The sequence below is a fragment of the Chiloscyllium plagiosum genome, unplaced genomic scaffold, assembly GCF_037043375.1.
Source record: "Chiloscyllium plagiosum isolate Xiang-an unplaced genomic scaffold, Cpla_swu_hap1 HiC_scaffold_32, whole genome shotgun sequence".
In the NCBI taxonomy this organism is placed as follows: domain Eukaryota; kingdom Metazoa; phylum Chordata; class Chondrichthyes; order Orectolobiformes; family Hemiscylliidae; genus Chiloscyllium; species Chiloscyllium plagiosum.
This window is the reverse complement of record NW_028270170.1, coordinates 22,928,186-22,948,887: the sequence shown is the minus strand read 5'-3', so window position 1 is coordinate 22,948,887 and position 20,702 is coordinate 22,928,186. Positions and strand designations below refer to the sequence as shown.

The window sequence follows — 20,702 nt, the reverse complement described above, 5'->3', positions numbered from 1 at the left end:
AGCCGATTTTTTTTTCGTAAGATGTTGTGGCCTCCAACCTTTTAGTACAAAGGATGTAGTGTACACAACAAATGTCTTCCTTCAGAAACTGCGAATCGTCTTTTCAGACTTCCTGTTTCTGACAGCAGCTAGAAAGGATTATGATAAATGTAATTGCTGATTTGCTTTAGGCATATTCTTTGTGTTATAAAGTTGCTCAATAGAATTTTTTTACAGTAATTAGACTCAAGGCAGTCCATTTCAAAAAGGGATGTATTCTAGGAAGAAATGTCAAGGTTTGCAATCTGTTTAAACCACATCTATAAGAAAAATGTAAAGCTTCCTTTAGGTAGCAGTCAGGATAATATCTCCTTTGATTTTGGTAAGTATGTTAACTGCTATTTTGCTGTGAAGCACGAAGGGTTATAAAGACCTCTTGCTGTATAAAGTGCAGCCAGCCATCTCTTGGCTAATAATTTTAATATTTATAACTTTCATTTAAATTTAGCTCTTAGTCTCGGCGTAACCGTTCGAAAAAATTCTGAGTAGAGGCATAGTGCTTCCCCTAAGAGATTAAATCAATGTGAAAACAGGTCAATGCTTGTTATTTGTCCTTGCCAATTTTTGGTGTTCTGGAGAGAAGCACAGATTTATACTTTCTCTGTCTTTTTAGAGGACCTTGGTTAAAGTGGAATAAGCTATGGGGAGAAAAGTATAAATTAAAAACCAAGATAATTAGACCTCAAGGTTTAGTACAAGGATTCAGACGAAAATGGCAATGCTTTATTGGTTTCTTAGGAAAACACAGGGGAACCATGCTTTGATCAGTATATATTTAAGCTACACAAGAATCATAAGTAAGATCATAAGAAGTAAACAAATGAAGGGTCATTCGACTGGAGAAATTAAGAATAATTTGGAGAGTAATCAAGAACTTCATTATGCACATGTTCTGGATGTAAGTTTGCTCACTGAGCTGGAACCTGAGCTACGATTCTCAAAACTCATTATGCATGCATGTCTGAAATAAACAAATGTAGATTTTTAATTGTGAATCTTCTCTTGGACTATTGGGAGGTGACACATGGTTATTATATACTTCTCCAAAAAAGGAAAGATAGGTTGAAGAGTTACTTTTGCCTCCCCCACAGTATGAATGAGGGGTCATTCAACTGAAGAAATTAAGAATAATTTGGAGAGTAATCAAGAACATCATTATACATGTGTGTTTGAAATTGATAACAGATAATACCAATGTAAACCAAAATGCTTTTCTGATAGAAAGGTAAGTTTTAATGAAAGTGACGAGGTGGGAATGGCAAATTTTTTTGTACGTGATGTAACTTTATACATTAATGATGGAAGCATTTTAGAAACTGAGATGCCAAGGAGGGATCGAAGAGGCTGTATTTAGAGTCTTTGTGGGTGACTTTACTAAATAATTTTAATTTGATTTTTTGAAGTAATGCAAAGTAAGTTCAGCTTTTTGTTTTTCAATTTTTACAGCAGCAATTCTTGGACCAGCAACGCATGCAACAGCTTCATGTGTATCAGGCTTCTGTAGCTATGGGAAGTATGTCTGTGACAGACAGGCATCAACCACTCTGCAGAGCCCAGTCCTCCCCAGCAACTGCAAACTTAAAAAATCCTGGCACTGAGAAACCTATCAAGCACCTTTTCACTACTGGTAAGGGAACTGCAGAAAAAGCTGCAAGATCTCAAAGTAACAGCTGTGTTGTTATGAATTAATGAGTAGACACATTTGACTCTTAAGAACCAACAATGCAGGGAAAATATACTGGGGCACAAGACTTTGAAAAGTTAGCCATTCAATGCAAATCTGAAGTATTATCCTTCTCAAGGTTTAAAAATATGACATTTACATCCAATATGGATGAATTTATAAGTTTGAACTGTTCATAATCCAAAGTAAATATGGTAGGAATAATAATTGCACAACTTATTCTTTTGGTTGTTAATGCAACATGATTGGAGTAATCCTTAGACAAGTCTTAAATTTAAAGTCCTGTGCTCTTCACAATTTTTGTATTACCAATTTGACCACAGCCATGAGAGGTCTTGTGGCTTAGTTGGTAGCACCCCTGCCTCTGAGCCAAAACATCACCTAATGCATTTTAAAACTTGAATTACTTAGTTTCATTTGACTATAAATTATTTGTTTTCTGAAGTGGGAACTAAAGTGATGAAATACTTGCTTGTGTTGCAAGTTTCAATCTCCTTTTTTCTTAATTTTTATGGGTTTTATTCCTCTGGTCAGAATATGCTTTGCTCACTTATTTTTGTATACTTCAACATAAAACATGGCAAAATCAGCTTATTAATACTTGAACCTTTTTTAACATCATCAATGTCTGCTTACACTTATATTCCCTGGCTAATCTAATAAGGTTTCTTAAGACATTTCAGTAAAATAGAAAAGAACTAAAGATTAGGAAAGAAACATTGGAATAGTAACCAAAAGCAAGATTGAAAGGACCCTTGAAGTAAGTAAAGGAATAACCAAGATGAATTGGCATAGATAGTCTAGTTATATATTGAGCTGAAACAGCTGAAAACATTTCACCTGAAATGTAGAAAAAAGAAAGGGGCAATGTCAAGAAGGCATGGGTGGCATCCTGGCTCAGTGGTTAACACTGCTGCCTCACAGCGCCAGGGACCCCAGTTTGATTCCACCCTTAGGCAACTGTCCATGTGGAGTTTGCATATTCTCCCCGCGTCTGCATGAGTTTCCTTTGAGTGTTCCAGTTTCCTCCCACAGTCCAAAGAAGTGCAGGTCAGGTGGATTGGACATGCTAAATTGCCAATGGTGTCCCAGGATGTGTAGGTTAGATGGATTAGCCATGGGAAATGCAGGGATAGGGTAGGTGGGATGTTTATCAGAAGGTTGATGTGGACCTGATGGGCCTAATGGCCTGCTTCTACACTGTAGGCATTCTATGATATTTTCTTGTTCTGGTATTGAATTATAATTCATAATTAAAATTCTTTATATTTTCTATGCATTTGTGATCACTGAACCAAACATGTCCACATTGTTTACTTTTTAAAAAAATTAACTGAAGAGAATTGGAATCTATACAACATAAAATGCCTCATAATTCCTGGGGTGGGAGGCATAAATTGGTAGCAAATTATTCAGAAGTAGTAAACATTTAGAAAGAAATTAGGCAATGTTAATTGAATTTGGCACAATGTCCAGTGGTTTCTACTTCACAAACTTTCCAGTTAATTTTAATGTGTATTTAAAAGCATCTGATCTCTGTGATAGCCAGTTTGGGATAGAATATAACTGGTATGGTTAAATGATAGCTCCCATTCTAAATTTTATTTCTAAATAACCTAAAGGTGTAGTTAGCCAAGACCTGCTCCAAAGCAAAACTAACTAATTAAAAGGAAAACTGGTGAACTGATGTTGCTCATGAAGGCATGTGTCCATATAGTTGGATTCACTACAGATGCTGTAGAATATTTTTACTTTTATGCTCAGAACCTTCCTTACATTCTGGTTTACCTCCAGACCACATGGTTTTTTTCAAAGGATAATGCTGTCATAATATCCTAAACTTATAGAACATAGAAAGTTACAGCTGAACAGTGGATTTCTCATTGGAATCTTACATTACCAGCTAGCATTCCATTACTGCTTCCAGTACAATGTGCTAGGGGGTATCAAAGTTGAAAGATTGAGTAAATAAATGTGTGACCACAAAAATAGTGCAGCAAGGAGAACTTTAGATTTCTGTGGCATTGGGGCCGATTCTTGGGTTGATGGGACTTGGACAAGGAGGATTCATTAAACATGTTGCAGGACTGGGACTGAGGCAGTTGGGAAAAATTGTCAAGGGGATAGGAATTTAAAAGCGAATTCAGATAGAATAAAGCTAGTTATGTGTACTAGGAAAGCTGGAAATACAAATACATAGCAACAGAAACAAATCCTAGAATCAAACTGTGTCAAATTGCAGAATAGTGTTAAAGAAGCTAAATTAACCATGCCGAATTGATGATGTGAGTGAATGCAAAAAGCTGTGATTTAACTTTGCTGTTATGGAGACATACCTACAGTGTGACCAAAACTTGGAACTGTGTATGAAAGGGTGTTCAAAGGGGCAAGGCAAAAAGAAAAGGGGATGGGATAGTACTGATAATAAGGGATCAGTGTATGAGTGAGAGATAATATCAATTAAAAGAACAAAATGTAGAATCTGTTTCACTGGAGCTAAGAAACAGCAAAGGCAGCAATAAATGGTAGGAGTGGTATATAGGCCACCAAACAGTTGAAAATCAGAGAAGCATATAGCGAGGGGAATGTAGGTGACTTCAATCGACATATAGTCTCAGAATTTCCATTGAACATCAATGCAGTGGAGGAAGAATTCTTGGTATGTGTTTGAGATAGTTTTCTGGACCAGTACATTGAGGGACCAATGAGGGCAATGGCTATTTTAAATTTAGTATTATGCAAAGAGAAAGGATTAATTAATAATATAAAGATCCTTCAGGAAACAGTGACCATAGTATAACATGATTTTCTATTAAGTTTGGAAAAAGTATAATTCAATCTGAATCTAGTGTTGAAGCATAAACAAAGTAATTATGAAGTTATGAAAAGCAAGTTGGTCATGCTAGATTGAAACAATACATTAAAAGGTTTAATGTAAAAAAGCAAGAAACATAAAAGCAGATCATAAAAGCATGTATAGTTATGTAAAAAGAAGATGCTTGTGGTTGTTGGAGGTCAGTGATCTCTGATTCAGAACATCTCTGGAGGAGTTACTCAGGCCCAACGACCTATTGCTGCTTCTTCAATGACCTTCCCTCCATCATAAGGTCAGAAGTGAGGATGTTTGCCAACGATTGCACAATGTTCATCACCATTTGCAACTCCTCAGATACTGATGCAGTGTCTGTCCATGTGCGATAAGACTTGAACAGTGTCTAGACTTGGGTTGAAAAATGGTATTGTGCACGACGCAACTGCCATGAAATGACCATCACCAGTAAAAGAGAATCTAATCATCATTCTATGACATTCAATGGCATTACCATCACTGAAACCTGCTCTTATTGTCAGCATCCTGACAATTATCATTGACCAGAATTTCAGCTGGGCTAATCAGATAAATACAGTGGCCACATTGGCAGGTCAGAGGCCAGGAATCCTACAGAGAGTAATTTATATCCTGACTCTGCAGAGCCTGCCACCGTCTGCAAGGCACATGTCATGAGTGCAATGGAATACATAAGATAAGAGGCCTTGGTGTTAGAAGTAGTTTGTCATTTATATAAATTATTTGGATGAGAATATTGGTGCATAATTAGTAAGTTTGGGCTGATACTAAAATTGGTGGTGTAATGGACAGTGAAGATGGTTATCTAAGAGTACAATGAGATCTTGATCAACGGGGCCAAGGAATGGCAGATGGGGATTAATGCGGAAAAATATGGGGTGTTGCATTTTGGTAAGGCAACCCAGGTCAGGACTTACATAGTTAATGGTATGGCCATGCGGAGTGTTGTCAAACAGAGATATAGAGGTGCAGGTGCATCGTTCCTTTAAAGTAGCGTCAAACATAGACAGGGTGATGAAGAAACTGTTTGTCACACTTGCCTTCATCAGTCAAAACATGAATACAGGAGTTGGGACGTCATGTTACAATTGTACAAGACATTGGTAAGGGCACATTTGGAGCACTGCGTACAATTCTGGTTGCCCTGTTATTAAACTGGAAAGGGTACAAAAAAGATTTACAAGGATGTAAGCAACACTGGAAGGTTTGAGTTAGAAGGAGAGACTGGATAGACTGGGACTTTTTTCCCAAAGCGGAGGAGACTGAGGGTTAACCTTATAGAGGTTTATAAAATCATGAGGGGCAGATATTATGTTAATAGCCAAGGGAGAGGAGTTCAAAACTAGAGTACGTAGATTTAAAGTGAGAGGGGGAAGATTTAAATGGGCCTGAGGGGCAAGAGAGTAGCGCATATACAGTACAAGCTGCCAGAGTGAGTGGTAGAGGGGGGTACAATTACAACATTTAAAAGACATTTGACCAGGTACATGAATAGGAAAGATTTAGAGGGATATGGGTCAACTTCAGGCAAATGGGACTAGTTCAATTTAGGAAACCTGGTTGGCATGGACGAGTTGGGCCGAAGGGCCTCTTTTCATGCTGTATGTTTCTATGATTCTTTATTGGCAAAGATAGAGAATTAGTTCATGGATATAAAACAGCGAGTGAAAATAAGGGGTTCTTTTTCAGGTTGGTGTCCTGTGACCATTGAAGTTTCACAGAGATCCGTGCTTGGACTGCAACTGTTTACAATATATGTTAGTGATTTGGATGGAGAATGTGAATGTACTGTGCCAAATTTGCAAGTGACTCAAAAATAGTTGGAAAGACCGATTGTAAGAAGGTTACAACAAGTTCCCTGAGAGATATCGATACGTTAGGTAAATGGGCAAAAAGTTGGCAAATGGAGTGTAATGTGAGAAAAATGTGAAGTTGTTCCTTTTGGAAGGAGAACAAAAGAAGGATATTGAAAACAACAAATGCTGGAGATCACAGTGGGTCAGACAGCATCCTTGGAGAGAGAGCAAGCTAACATTTTGAGTCTAGATGACTCTTCATCAGAGCTAAAGTCAAGTGTGGAGAGGACAGCATTTATGCCATAGTTTGGGAGACGTGGGGGTAGTGGGTGTAGTGTGCTGATGGAGAAAAGATGTTGATAGTTCCGATCACTTAATCTGGACTATTAACATCTTTTATAGAGTCATAGAGATGTACAGCATGGAAACAGACCCTTCGGTCCAACCCATCCATGCCGACCAGATATCCCAACCCAATCTAGTCCCACCTGCCAGCGCCCGGCCCATATCCCTGCAAACCCTTCCTATTCATATACCCATCCAAATGCCTCTTAAATACCAGCCTCCACCACATCCTCTGGCAGCTCATTCCATACACGTACCACCCTCTGCATGAAAATGTTGCCCCTTAGGTCTCTTTTATATCTTTCCCCTCTCACTCTAAACCTATGTCCTCTAGTTCTGGACTCCCCGACCCCAGGGAAAAGACTTTGTCTCTTTATCTTATCCATGCCCCTCATAATTTTATAAACCTCTATAAGGTCACTCCTCAGCCTCCAACGCTCCAGGGAAAACAGCCCCAGCCTGTTCAGCCTCTCCCTGTAGCTCAAATTTTCCAACCCTGGCAACATCCTTGTAAATCTTTTCTGAACCCTTTCAAGTTTCACAACATCTTTCTGATAGGAAGGAGACCAGAATTGCATGCAATATTCCAACATGGCCGAACCAATGTCCTGTACAGCCGCAACATGACCTCCCAACTCCTGTACTCAATACTCTGACCAATAAAGGAAAGCATACCAAACGCCGCCTTCACTATCCTATCTACCTGCGACTCCACTTTCAAGGAGCTATGAACCTGCTCTCCAAGGTCTCTTTGTTCAGCAACACTCCCTAGGACCTTACCACTAAGTGTATAAATCCTGCTAAGATTTGCTTTCCCAAAATGCAGCACTTCGCATTTATCTAAATTAAACTCGATTTGCCACTTCTCAGCCCATTGGCCCATCTGGTCCAGACCCTGTTGTAATCTGAGGTAACACTCTTCACTGTCCACTACACCTCCAATTTTGGTGTCATCTGCAAACTTACTAACTGTACCTCTTATGCTTGCATCCAAATCATTTATGTAAATGACAAAAAGTAGAGGGTCCAGCACCTATCCTTGTGGCACTCCACTGGTCACAGGTCTCCAGTCTGAAAAACAACCCTCCACAACCACCCTCTGTCTTCTAACTTTGAGCTAGTTCTGTATTCAAATGGCTAGTTCTCCCTGTATTCCATGAGATCTAACCTTGCTAATCAGTCTTCCATGGGGAACTTTGTCGAACGCCTTACTGAAGTCCATATAGATCACATCTACTGCTCTGCCCTCATCACTCTTCTTTATTACTTCTTCAAAAAACTCAATCAAGTTTGTGAGACATGATTTCTCACGCTCAAAGCCATGTTGACTATCCTGAATCAGTCCTTGCCTTTCCAAATACATGTCCATCCTGTCCCTCAGGATTCCCTCCAACAACTTGCCCACCACTGAGGTCAGGCTCACCGGTCTATAGTTCCCTGGCTTGTCTTTACCACCCTTCTTAAACAGTGGCACCACGTTTGCCAACCTCCAGTCTTCCGGCACCTCACCTGTGACTATTGATAATACAAATATCTCAGCAAGAGGCCCAGCAATCACTTCTCTAGCTTCCCACAGAGTTCTCAGGTCCTGGGGATTTATCTACCTTTATCTTTTCTCTATCAGCATCTGATATTCTTTACCTCCATCCCCAGTTCACCTGAACTATAGCATAAATGCTGTCCCCTCCACACTTGACTTCAGCTGTGATGAAGTCATCTAGACTCAAAACGTTACCTTGCTGTCTCTCCATGGATGCTGTCTGACCCACTCTGAACTCCAGCATTTGTTGTTTTCAGTACAGATTCCAAATTCTGCAGTAATTTGTTCCTCCAAAAGAACGATATTATTTAATGGAGAAAAACTGCAGAAGGTTACAACACTAATTTGGGGTGCTTGTACATGAAATGCAGCAGGTAATCAGGAAGGCTTATAGAATGTAAGCCTTTACTTCAAGAGGGTTAGAATATAAGAATAGGGAGGTCTTACTACAATTGTGCAGGCTACTCATGAATTGTGAGCATGGTCCCCTTATTTAAGGAAAGATATTATTTCACTGGAGTAAGTTCAGAGAAGGTTCAGTAAGGTGATCCCTGACATGGAGGGATTGTCTAAACAATTTGGGATGCTCCTCACTGGAATTCATAAGCATGAGATGCGATCTCATTGAAACATATAGGATTCTTTAAAGGGCTTCATAGGGTAAATGCTGACATGATTTTTCCACTCATGGGAGAGTCTAGAACCAGAGGGCATGGTCTCAGAAAAGAGGGGCACCAAATTAAGACTGAGACGTAAAGGAATTTCATCTCTGAGAGTTGAGTGTCTTTGGAACTCCTTGCCACAGTTAGTGTGAGGGTAGAGCTCTTATGTAAATTTAAGGCTAAGATAGATGGATTCTTGGATATTCAGGGAAGCAAGGATTACAGGAAAAATGCAGGCAAGTGGATGTGAGGAATGTTGGATCAGCCATGAATCTACTGAATAACAGAGCAGGCTGGAAGAGCTGAATACTAATTCCCATGGTGTCATGGTCTTCTGGATTGAGGATTAGTTAACAGGCAGAAACTATATTAGGTGTAAATGCTCAAGTTCACAGACTGTGACCCATGGTTACTGCAAGGGTCAATGCTTTGACCCCAGCTGTTCACAATCTATATAAGTGATTTGGATATGGGGACCAATTGTAATATTCTGGTATTTGTAGATGATACAAATCTTGGGAATATGAATTGTAAGCAAGGTGTAAAGTAGCTTTCAGAGGATTTACAGGCTAAGTGAGTGGGCAGGAAAACGTCACATGGCACATAATATAGATAAATAGGAGATATCTACATTGGTAGGAAGAATGGAGAGACAAAGTATTTCTTTATTGAGAGATTGAAAAGTATTGATGCCCAAAGGGATCTTAGTCTAATAGTTCATACATCGCTGAAAACTAACATGCAGGTGCTGCAAACAATTCAGAAAGTGAATGGTATGCTAGCCTTTATTGCAAAAGAATTTAAGTACGTGAGCATAGAAGTCTTCCTTCAATTGTGTAGAACACTAGTGAGACTTCACCCTGTATATTGTGAACAGTTCTGGTCCCCTTGCTGAAGAAAGGATTTATTTGCCATGTAGGGAGAATGCTTAGAGGTTTGCCAAATTGATTCCTATATAGAGGGACTATCTTATGAAGAGCGATCTAGGAGATTGTGCCTGCATGCGAAGAATGAGAGGTGATCTCGTTAAAACTTACAATACATCTAAAGGGTAGGTACAGAAAGGATGTTTCCACTGGCTGTAGGGGTATCTCTGAATAAAGTAAAAATCATTTATGACAAACGAATAGGGATTTATTTACTTAAAACTGTAAATCTTTGGAATTTTCTTCCCTGAAAGGCTGTGGAAGCTCTGTCATTGAGAAAGATCAGTACCACAATTGATTAATGCTTAGTTACTATTGATATCAAGGAATTTGGTGTGGGTTTATGACATGAAGATAGATGATCAGACATGATCTAGAAAAGTGGAGTAAGCTAGAGGGGCTGAATGGCCTACTCTTTCCATTCGCTCAATCCTTCTGTGTGGTTGCAAGAAGATTTGATGCAAACTAGAATATTCAGCACCAGAGGAGAACAGATTAACTCAGCACTATCATCCTACAGTGTTTAGATTCAGGAATGTCTAAGGCATTTTGAGAAGGTATGTCTTATGTGGCTGTACTTCATTGAAAGCGTCAAAGAAATCCTAGTTGTTGCTGCAATCAGATTTGCAATCAAGATCCAGAACACACACATATATTACTGTGACAGCAAATATGACCACATTCTCAGAAATGATTTGGATGTAAATATAGGAGGTATAGTTAGTAAGTTTGCAAATGACACCAAAATTGGAGGTGTAGTGGACAGCGAAGAAGGTTACCTCAGAGTACGACGGGATCTTGATCAGATGGGCCAATGAGCTGAGGAGTGGCAGATGGAATTTAATTTAGATAAATGGAAGGTGCTGCATTTTGGAAAGACAAATCAAGGCAAGGTTTATACACTTAATAGTAAGGTCCTGGGGAATATTGTTGAACAAAGAGACCTTGGAGTGCAGGTTCATAGTTCCTTGAAAGTGGAGTTGCAGATAGCATGGTGATGAAGGCTTTCCTTTATTGGACAGAGCATTGAATGTAGGAGTCGGGAGGTCATGTTACAGCTGTACAGGACATCACTTAGGCCACTTTTGGAATATTGTGTGCAATTCTGTTATCCCTCCTATAGGAAGGATGCTATGAAACTTGAAAGAGTTAAGAAAAGATTTACAAGGATGTTGACAGGGTTGGAGGGTTTGAGCTATAGGGAGAGGCTGACTAGGCTGGAGCTGTTTTCCCTGGGACGTCAGAGGCTGAGGGGTGATCTCATAGAAGTTTATAATATCATGAGAGGCATGGATAGGATAAATAGACAAGATATTTTTCTTGGGGTGAGGATGTCCTGAACTAGGGGGCATAAATGTAGGGTGAGAGGGGAAAGATTTAAAAGGGACCTAAGGGGCAACAACTTTGTACAGAGGGTGGTCCGTGTATGGAATGAGCTGCCAGAGGAAGTGGTGGAGGCTGGTACAATTGCAACATTTGAATGGCATCTGGTTGGGTATATGAATAGGAACAGTTTAGAGGCATTTGAACCAAGTGCTGGCAAATGGGACTGGATTTGTTTAGGATATCTGCTCGGCATGGACAAGTTGGACCAAAGGGTCTTTCCATGCTGTACATCTCTGTAACTATAGCTGGAATAACCCTGTGCCTGATTAGCTAATTCCAGTGCAATTCTCTATAAGGCAAGCCACCAATGCCCCCTTTGATGGTGCTTTTCAATTTATGCAGTTTTGTGATGCTGCTACACAAATAACTGAGTGGACTCAATTTCTTTTTCATAATTATCCATATTCATTAGGACTGTGGGGAGTTATTGATTGCACTCATATGGCATTATGTGTACCACATGTTCACAACCATATTTTAATAAATCTAAGCTTTTGTTCCTGAATGTGCATGCCATTTGAAATAGCAGGCAGAGCTCCATGTTGCTTTTAAAGCTCATCAGTCTGGATTTTATGCTGTACTTAAAAAGCTTTTTAGAATGGTTACAAAGTTTTGAGATACCTGCCACTCCCATTGCTCATATCTCTTTATGAGATCTCCTGTGCAGCATGGCACATTTAAATCAAGGATAAGAATGAGTAAGTAATGTTTCCTATTTATTTGTTCATGCAATTTGAGCTTCATTGGCATGGCCAACATTTGCTGCACATCCAAAAATGTCCTTGAGAAGATAATGATGAATCACCACCTTGAAATGCTGGAATTCATCAGTGAAAATGCACACTGTGGGACTGTTGAGAAAGATTTTCCAAGATCATGACTCTGCACACTGAAGGAACAATTATATGTTTTCAAGTCAGAATAGTGTGTGACTTGGAGGAAAACTTGCAGATGCTTGTATTCCAAAGTGCCTGCTAACTTTGTCATTCTGGGGTAGAGTTTGCAGATTTGCAAGTGCTGTCAGGGGAGCTTTGGTCAATTATTACAGTGCATTTTAGAGATGGTGCGCACTTCTGCCACTGTCTGCTATTGGTCATGGGGGTAAATGTTTAATGTGACGGAGGGTGTCCTGATAAAGCAGACCGCTTTGTCATAAGTGATATTAAGCTTCCTGAGTGCTGTTGGAACTGTGCTCAGCTAGCAGGTGGAGAATATTCCATCACACTTGGATCTCATAATTGACAGACAGATTTTGGGGAAGTGGGAGAGACATTATTCACTGCAGAACTACAAAGTATCTAAGTTTCTTTTTTAGTCATAGTGATTGTGGCTCCAGTTAAGTTTCTAGCCAATAGTAAACTGATACTGTTGATGGATGAGAGATTGCCTATGGCATTGAACGTCAAGAAGAAATGGTTAGATTTTCTGTTATTGGAGATGGTCTTTGCTTGATGGTGTGTGGTACAAATGTGACTTGATATTTATTAACCCAAGCCTGAATGTGACAAGTCTTGGACAACATGGGTGCATGGAATGTTTCAGAATCTGAGGAATTGTGGATGAAACTGAACACTGCAATTATTAGCAAATAACCCTATTTCTGACCTTATGATGGAGGGGAGGGTCTTTGATGAAGCAGCTAATGAGGATCGGGCTTAGGACGTTACCCTGGCAAACTCCTGCTGCAATCTCCTGGCTTCTAAAAGCATAATCATTTTCCTTTGTGCTAGCTAAGTCTATGACCAGTGGAATGGTTTGATTTCCCCCTGATTCAATTGACTTCAGTTTTGCCAGGGCTCATTGATATCAAGAATAATTACTTACACCTTGCTGCTGGAATTCTGATCTTCTGGCAATGTGATGATGTCTGAAATCGAATGGACCTTGTGGAATGCAGTCTGAGCATCATTGAACACATTATTGCTGTCAATGATATAGTCTGTTACAAGCCCTTCGATCACTTTATTAATGATTAGGAGTCATTAGCTGATCTGAGTTGGTCCTCATTTTATGGAATGGATATTCTCAGCATTTTTCTATAGTGTTTAGGTACTTGCTAGTTTTGGAGATGTCCTGTACTTGGGCACGGCTTGTTCTGGAGCACCTCTTCAGTTTAACAGTTGTTGCCTATCGCTAATGTTATATGCAGTGCCTTGACCTGCTTCTTTATATCATATGTTGTGATTCAGATTGGCTGAAGATAGACATTTGTATTGCCAGAAATCTTGGGAGGGAGACTGTGATGGATCATCCACTCAAAATAGTTGCAAATGCTTGAGACTCGAATTTTGCATAGATGTTTCTGGTTCTCCCATCTTTGAAAATGGGGAAGTTTTTTGGCTTCTTTCCCTGTTTTGTTGTTTAATATCCACCATCTTCCATGACTGTGGCAAGATTTGAGTGGTTCATGTGTGGAATGAACTGCCAGAGGAAGTGTTGGATAGAAGTACAGTAACAACATTTAAAATGCATTTGGAAAAGTACGTGAATAGTAAAGGTTTGGAGGGATAGGGGCCAAACGCAGGCGACTGAGGCTAGTTTAGTTTGGGAATATGGTCAGTGTGGACTAGTTGGACCAAAGGGCCTGCTTCCATGGTGTAAGTCTCTATGATTGTATGACTCTGTCTGATCCATTGGTTGTGGGATCATTTAGTCTTGAGTTAGCAGCATGCTGCTTCTGCTACTTAACATCCCTGCAGTCTTAAATTGCACTTCACCAGTTCTGCACTTCATTTTTAGGAATGCTTGGTGCTGCTTGTGGCATACTTACCTGCACTCATTGGACTAAGATTAGTCTCCTGATTTGATGGTAAAGGTAGAGAGTTATGCCAGGTCATGAGGATACAGATTATTGAGTTAAATTCAGATGTTTGCCCACACTGTCACGTGGACATCCAATTTTGAATTGCTGAACCTGTCCTGAGGTTGTGCTAGTGCTACCCAACAAAATGGAGAATATCTTCAGTCTGGAGAGAGAACTTTGTCTTATCAAATACAGTACTGTGTTGTCTCCCTCTAAGACTATTACGGCAGATTCTTCTGTGACTGGTAGGTCAGAGAGCATATTGTCAAGTCGTTTTTTTTTCCCCCTCTTGTTGATTCCCTTACCAGTTGTCACAGGCCCAGCCTGGCAAATGTGTCGTTCAAGTCTTTGACAATCATGGTAGACTGAAAGCAAACTTTTGATGTTATGTTCAGATAGATGACGTAGACTACATTCAACACTGCCTCACCAATTGTGTTATCTTGTTATGTGCTTCGTAATTAGCATTTACAAAGGAATGATGGTAGATTCTGGATCAGTGGTGCTGGAAGAGCACAGCAATTCAGGCAGCATCCAACGAGCAGCGAAATTCTGACTGACACTAGATGAGCTGTAGATAAAACTGCTGATTTCTGTAGGAAATGCAGCACCTAAAAGACAGGTGAGAATCAGCCTTATTTACCTGAATAGAGGAACATTATGTCTAAGTATCAACCTATCAAAGTTCTGCCTAACCCTCCCAATCTTTTTATAGTTTAAGTGAACTTTTTTACTCTTGTAATAAATCATTTTATTATAACCTTTAGCCTGTTTTTTGTCGTCTGTTGTTTTACAAGAGAACTAAATATCAAACAGCCATTGTATCAAGTTCTGGATGTAAGTTTGCTCGCTGAGCTGAAAAGTTCATTTCCAGACGTTTCGTCACCCTACTGGGGGTAGTAGATGGGGTCTAACTCGATGTGTTTGTTGATAGAGTTCCGGTTGGAATGCCATGCTTCTAGGAATTCTTGTGCGTGTCTCTGTTTGGCTTGTCCTAGGATGGAAGTGTTGTCTCAGTCAAAGTGGTGTTTTTCCTCAGCCGTATGTAAGGATTCTAGTGAGAGAGGGTCATGTTGTTTTATGGCTAGTTGATGTTCATGTATCCTGATTCTGAAATGACATCACCACAGGAAATGACATCACTGACCCAAAGAAACCCAAACATATAAATAGAAAGCAGAAATCATCAGCAGTGCTTCGCCTGGAGGCCTGCTGAAGACATTACCTCATATGGTGACGAAATGTCTGGAAATGAACCTTCCAGCTTAGCGCGCAGACCTACATCTAGAACCTCAACCTGAACTACGAATCTTCTCAAAACTTGTATCAAATATTATTTAAAAACTTGCGGGTATATGTGTATATATAAAACATTTTGCCTTTAATATAGTACAACCTACCAAGGAATTCTTCAGACAGGTAATCACAAATAATTTTGATATTGAGCCAAAAAATGAAGCTTTAGAAAGAGATGTTGAAAGATTTAGATAGAAACTTCCATGTATCCAGACCAAGAAGATCGAAAGTACATCTATCAATAGGAGGGTAAAGGGAGTTGGTGGTGGAGAAGATAATAGATTTCGGGCCAGACGAGATGAGAGATAGGAACATGTGTTTTCTTGCAACAATTTAGAGCAGACTTATTTTACACACATGTACACCTTTGTGACTTTGCTAGCTTTTCGCTATGCTACTGGATTGCTTACCTTTTGTGATGTGGAGAAATGCTGTAAATTGTTACGAACCACATGAGCCATAGGGGATGAATCTTTCAGGTCCTCAAGTCTTTAGATGCATGTGGTACACATTGCCTCTGCAGCAAAAATATAACGCTTTCAACCTGTCAGGAATCATACAGGCAGATAGTTGCTTGGTTAAAGTTGTTTTAGAGAACGTTTGCACCATTCTCCTGCCAAATGAGGTGGTGTGGGAGGTGCTTATTCAAGGTCATGACTAAGCTGGACAGGTGAAGAGTCTGCTTCATAAGTCTATTTGAAGAGTAGTGAATGACAGGACTTCCCTTCTCTCTCCAGCCATTGTTGGCCTCTGCACCTTCTGCCACCAGGACCTGATGACTATGAGGATGTCATTGATTGTCATGGAAAGCCATTTCATTCACTGATGGCCTTTAGAGATGCAAATTTGCCATCCTTATCTAGTCTGATGTGCATGTAATCTACACCCACAGTAATGTGGTTGGCACTGAGCCATCCTCTGAAATGGCCTAGCAAGCCACTCAGTGAAAGGGTATTTAGGGAAGGGGAACAAATGCTGACCTGTACACAGCTGATGAAAAAAAGTTTTTAAAATGTAAGGAAAAATGGGGATAACTGCATGTGCAGAGTATTTCTTGAATGGTGAATGGTTGGAAAGTGTAGATGTGCAAAGGGTTTTGCGTGTCCTTATCAATAAGTCATTGAAGGTTAACATGCAGGTGAAGCAAGCTGTTAGGAAGACTAAATATATAACAAGAGGATTTAAGTACAGGAGTAGTGGAGTCTTGGTTCAATTATATAGGAGCTTGGTTAGGTCACACCTGGAATATTGTGGCTAGTTTTGATCTCTTTATGTCAGGAAAGATGTTATTGCCATAGAGGAAGGCAACAGAGGTGCACCAGACTTGCTCCCCTTAATGGCAGGACTCTCGGGCAAGAGGGGTTAGGTAAACTTGGCCTGTATTCTCTAGAATTTCAAAGAATGAGAGGTGATCCCATTGTAACCTACAAAATACTTAGAGGGATGAATGGGGTAGATGCAGGCAAGATGTTTTCCCTAGTCGGGGAGTCTAGAACCGGAGAGCACAATTTAAAAATAATGGGGATTCCATTTAGGATCGAGCTGAGAATTTCTTTTCGTCAGAAGATGGGGATTCATTAGAATTTTCTACCCCCGAAGCTCAGTGGTTGAGTATATTTAAATTTTGATTATCAGTGGAATAAAGGGGTATGGGCATAGTGTGGGGGTAAAAAGATTGAAGTATTTGGTCAAACATGACTGTATTAACTGATGGAGCAGGTTCGGTGGACTGAATGACCAGTCCTGTTCTTTTGTTCCAAACTGCTCGTGGGCAGCAAGCAATTTTCTTTACATAGTTGGGCTTCTGTTGTCCTCCTCTCTGACCTGAGCAGAGTATTTGGGAATGCTGTTCTGAAATGCTGTTTATTGTTCTGTCACTGTCTCCAGTAACTTCCGTTTTTTGGTTATGTTGTTATTTGACCATACGTGAACCAAATGTATGCTAGTTCTTGGGAGAGACGAAACACGCAGTGGTGCATTTTCAGAAAGATTGTCCTTTGCTAAAGTATGGTTTTCATGAATTTCTTGCTGAAAAGATTAAATGGGATAAGAATTAGAATGATACTAAGGGGGTGGGAATTACCAAGTGATGGTTGACAGAATGCACCTTGAATTTGAAAACTCTGCATTCATTCAATGTCTCCACATTGAATTGAATGAACAGTGCAGGTTTGGCAGACATTCCTGCAGTTACTACTTTCTTAAGGCTAACTTGTCATGAATTGCAAAAACCCGACTGCTGATTTAAATCAGGGCAATGGTTTGTATTTTGATCAGCTTAAATAGCTAATTACAGAAGTCTTGCAAGGAAAGAGGAAGCTGATGAATAGATTGAACATTATAAAATAAAGCTGAAATCATTTAAATAAGAAAAAGTCTCAAAACTGCTGAACTATAGCCTGTCCTACGTCTGTCTTAGAAAAGTTTTTCTCCAACCAGAGATAAACATATTTCCAAATCAGTCTCTGAGAAATTAGTACTGTACTTCTGTTGTAGCAGCCTCTTATTTCTTTCTGTCCGAGTCTGCTCATTCAGAATTATAATCCAGAAAGTTAGGTGATAAAGGTTGAGACTGGAGTCAATATTTACACACTTTTATCAACCTATTTGTACAAAGTTACACATTACAAACATGTATTTCCTCATCACCACAGTTTCAGTATGTTCCTATTTATAAATTACCTTTAATCATCCTGTTCAGACATGTTATGATACACTTCTGTAACAGGTGGGACTTGAACCTGGATCTTCTGGCCCAAAGTTAAGGACCCTACCACTGTTTCACAAGAACCCTATTGATAGAGATCACAAGTGAATCCCCAGTTAATGCCACCATCTGTATACAATTAATCTATAATTAATAAGTCTCCTTCCAAAGGTTTTGAGGTGCAGTGATAGTATTCCTACACCTGAACAGGAGGCCCATGTTCAAGTCCCACCTGCTCCAGAGGTGTGTAATAATTGCTCTGACCAGGCTGATTAGAAAAATAGGTTAAAATAAAATAAAATTAAAAAATTAAGACTCCCTCCTCTTATATTTACAACCAAAAATTCAAAACAAATTCAAATTATACTCTGCACAATGCATTACATTGTTTCACGTCCTTCCTGTAGAACTCATAACACCTTTTTGAACATGCATTTCTTTTGGTAAAAAAAATTGACAGTTGATAACTTGCAACATCCATTTAATTTTAGGCATTTCCTTTTTCTTTAGCACTTTTTCTAGTTTGCAAGGTCAGTCTAAAAACTTCTTTCAGTTTTCTTCTTTGTATATTTGTACTGTCCTACGTTGAACAATTATCTACATAATATTCAGTGGGTATATTATCTTCAGTATACCCATTATGCAGAATTTTATTTAAAATATTTGACAAGTAGAAGCCGTATCTGCTGTCTCCATCAGAGCCAATGTTTTAAGCATCCAGAGTGCTTTTAGCATACCTATTTTCTAAATTTTCTTAGTCTCTTAAGAGAGAAAACATTCCCCATTCTAAATCATCAGAAATATTATGCAAACAGCAAGATGAGAATATCCATCAAGATGATTAGCATGTGAAGCAGAGTTAAAAATGACTACCACCTTGTTCTTTCAGTCATCTTGAGATGAAAACTTGTGGCTCAGTGATCGTATGGCCAGGAGGTCCAGGTCCCACCTGTCCTAGCAATGTGTCATAACATCTCTGAACAGTTTGATTAAAAACATGTTTTGTTTTATAACAGGAACTTAAGTACACATTTATCCAGGCTTAACTTTTTTGATGATTTACTTTCTCTTGCAACATTCTCCACTTTAGGGTATAAGCGCAACATATTAAAACTATTATCAAATCTAATTTGAGTGCATAACCAATTCAACTAACAAATTCAATTAAGTTTCATAATTGCAAGTCCTGATGAAAGGTTCCGACCTGAAACCTTGATTCCCTTCCTCCTCTGATGCTGCTTGACCTGCTGTGCTTTTTCAAGCTCTGTTCTTTATCCACTCCCTTACATATAACGTCATTTAATACAATTAACCAGAATAGGGGTATCACGCTCTTTAAATTAGTTTATTGACTTAGCAATATTTCAGACCTTCTTTGCTCAATACATATAATCTAATACATTTAAAAAGTTAATTAGCTGACTCCTAATTTTTAATTTTACTCCTACTTTATTAATTTTCTTCCCACTTTATTGAGTATTTATTTCTCATCTCTGGAGTACCACCCCATAATGAACCATCAACATAGGTCATGAAAATACCTGAAAGCTCTAGTTTAACTTTCAGCAAAACAGATCTCATTCACAGCAAAATACCACATCTTTGAGGAATCTCTCAGAGCATCAATGCATTTGCTTAGTTTGCAGTTTTCCTTCTGCATCTGTCAATAGAAGTACTCCACTCTGAATGTTACTATCTTGCAGAAATGTGGCCTATAGTCTGCATACATGACTAAATTTTTCTCTTTAAATTACATTTTCAGTTGTGGGAGAATCCATTCTAACATCTGTAAGTCATTCTTCAAAACTCTTGTAACCTAACTAATCTGCAAGGACATTTTTTGTGCAAATCCACTTGGTTGACCTTTCTGTTATCTCATAATAAATTTTAAATTCTCCAAATATGAAACTCCCATTGTTCTGGCTTTCTTAGTTTATCTTCAAGTTTATTGGCAGTTACCAAAATGTCATTGTCTTGAGGACTCCTGCTTCTAAATCATGGGTGAGTCTTTTCAATGGTTTTTATTTCATTGTCTGGTCTTTCCCAGCTACTGCTTCCACATTTGTTGTCAGGGCTGTCACTGCAAAATCTCCCTTTTGCACTAACAATGGGGAGGCAATTGCATATTGCTATTATCACTGGACTGTTAATTTAGAGACCGAGATAATGTTCTTGGGGGCCCAAGTTCGAATCTGCCATGGCAGATGATGGAATTTGAATTCAATAAAACTCTGGAATTAAGAGTCTGATGATAACCATGAAATCATCGTAAATTGTTTTGGAGCATAAAGCCCTTGTGATTCAGTAATGTCCTTTAGGGAAGGAAGCTGCTGTCCTTACCTAGTCTGGCCTATTTGTGACTCCAGACTCTCAGCAATGTGGTTGTCTCTGAATCATTTCTGGACTCTCTCACATTGCACGTTCTAACTTTAAACACTTCTATCCCATTCTATCAGTTGTTATGATCCCAGCTGATGGTATTAAGGTCAGGTTGGATTCTAGAGTGAAGCGTGCCTTCATAGACCATGTTTTAATTTTGAAACTTGGTTACAATGGTGGTCAATCACTGAACATATTCACAAGAAGCTACCAGTGTACTGGAAATAAAAAAAAAAGTAAATTTCTTCTTCGAAAGAAAAGCAAAGATGTATAACGTATTTTGGAAAGGGC

General features: G+C 39.2%; 1 protein-coding gene across 14 annotated transcripts in view; it reads left to right on the top strand.

The window, feature by feature from the left end:
- hdac5 (histone deacetylase 5) overlaps positions 1-20,702 on the top strand; it is a 438,683-nt gene that overhangs the window by 346,527 nt on the left and 71,454 nt on the right. For 13 of the 14 annotated variants that reach the window (XM_087977867.1, XM_043675117.2, XM_043675114.2 and 10 more), the window contains one exon: positions 1,486-1,666. In XM_087977867.1, coding sequence (XP_087833993.1) covers positions 1,486-1,666 — 181 coding nt within the window. The remainder of the gene's footprint in view (positions 1-1,485; positions 1,667-20,702) is intronic. The other variant, XM_043675105.2, reaches the window with a different exon arrangement.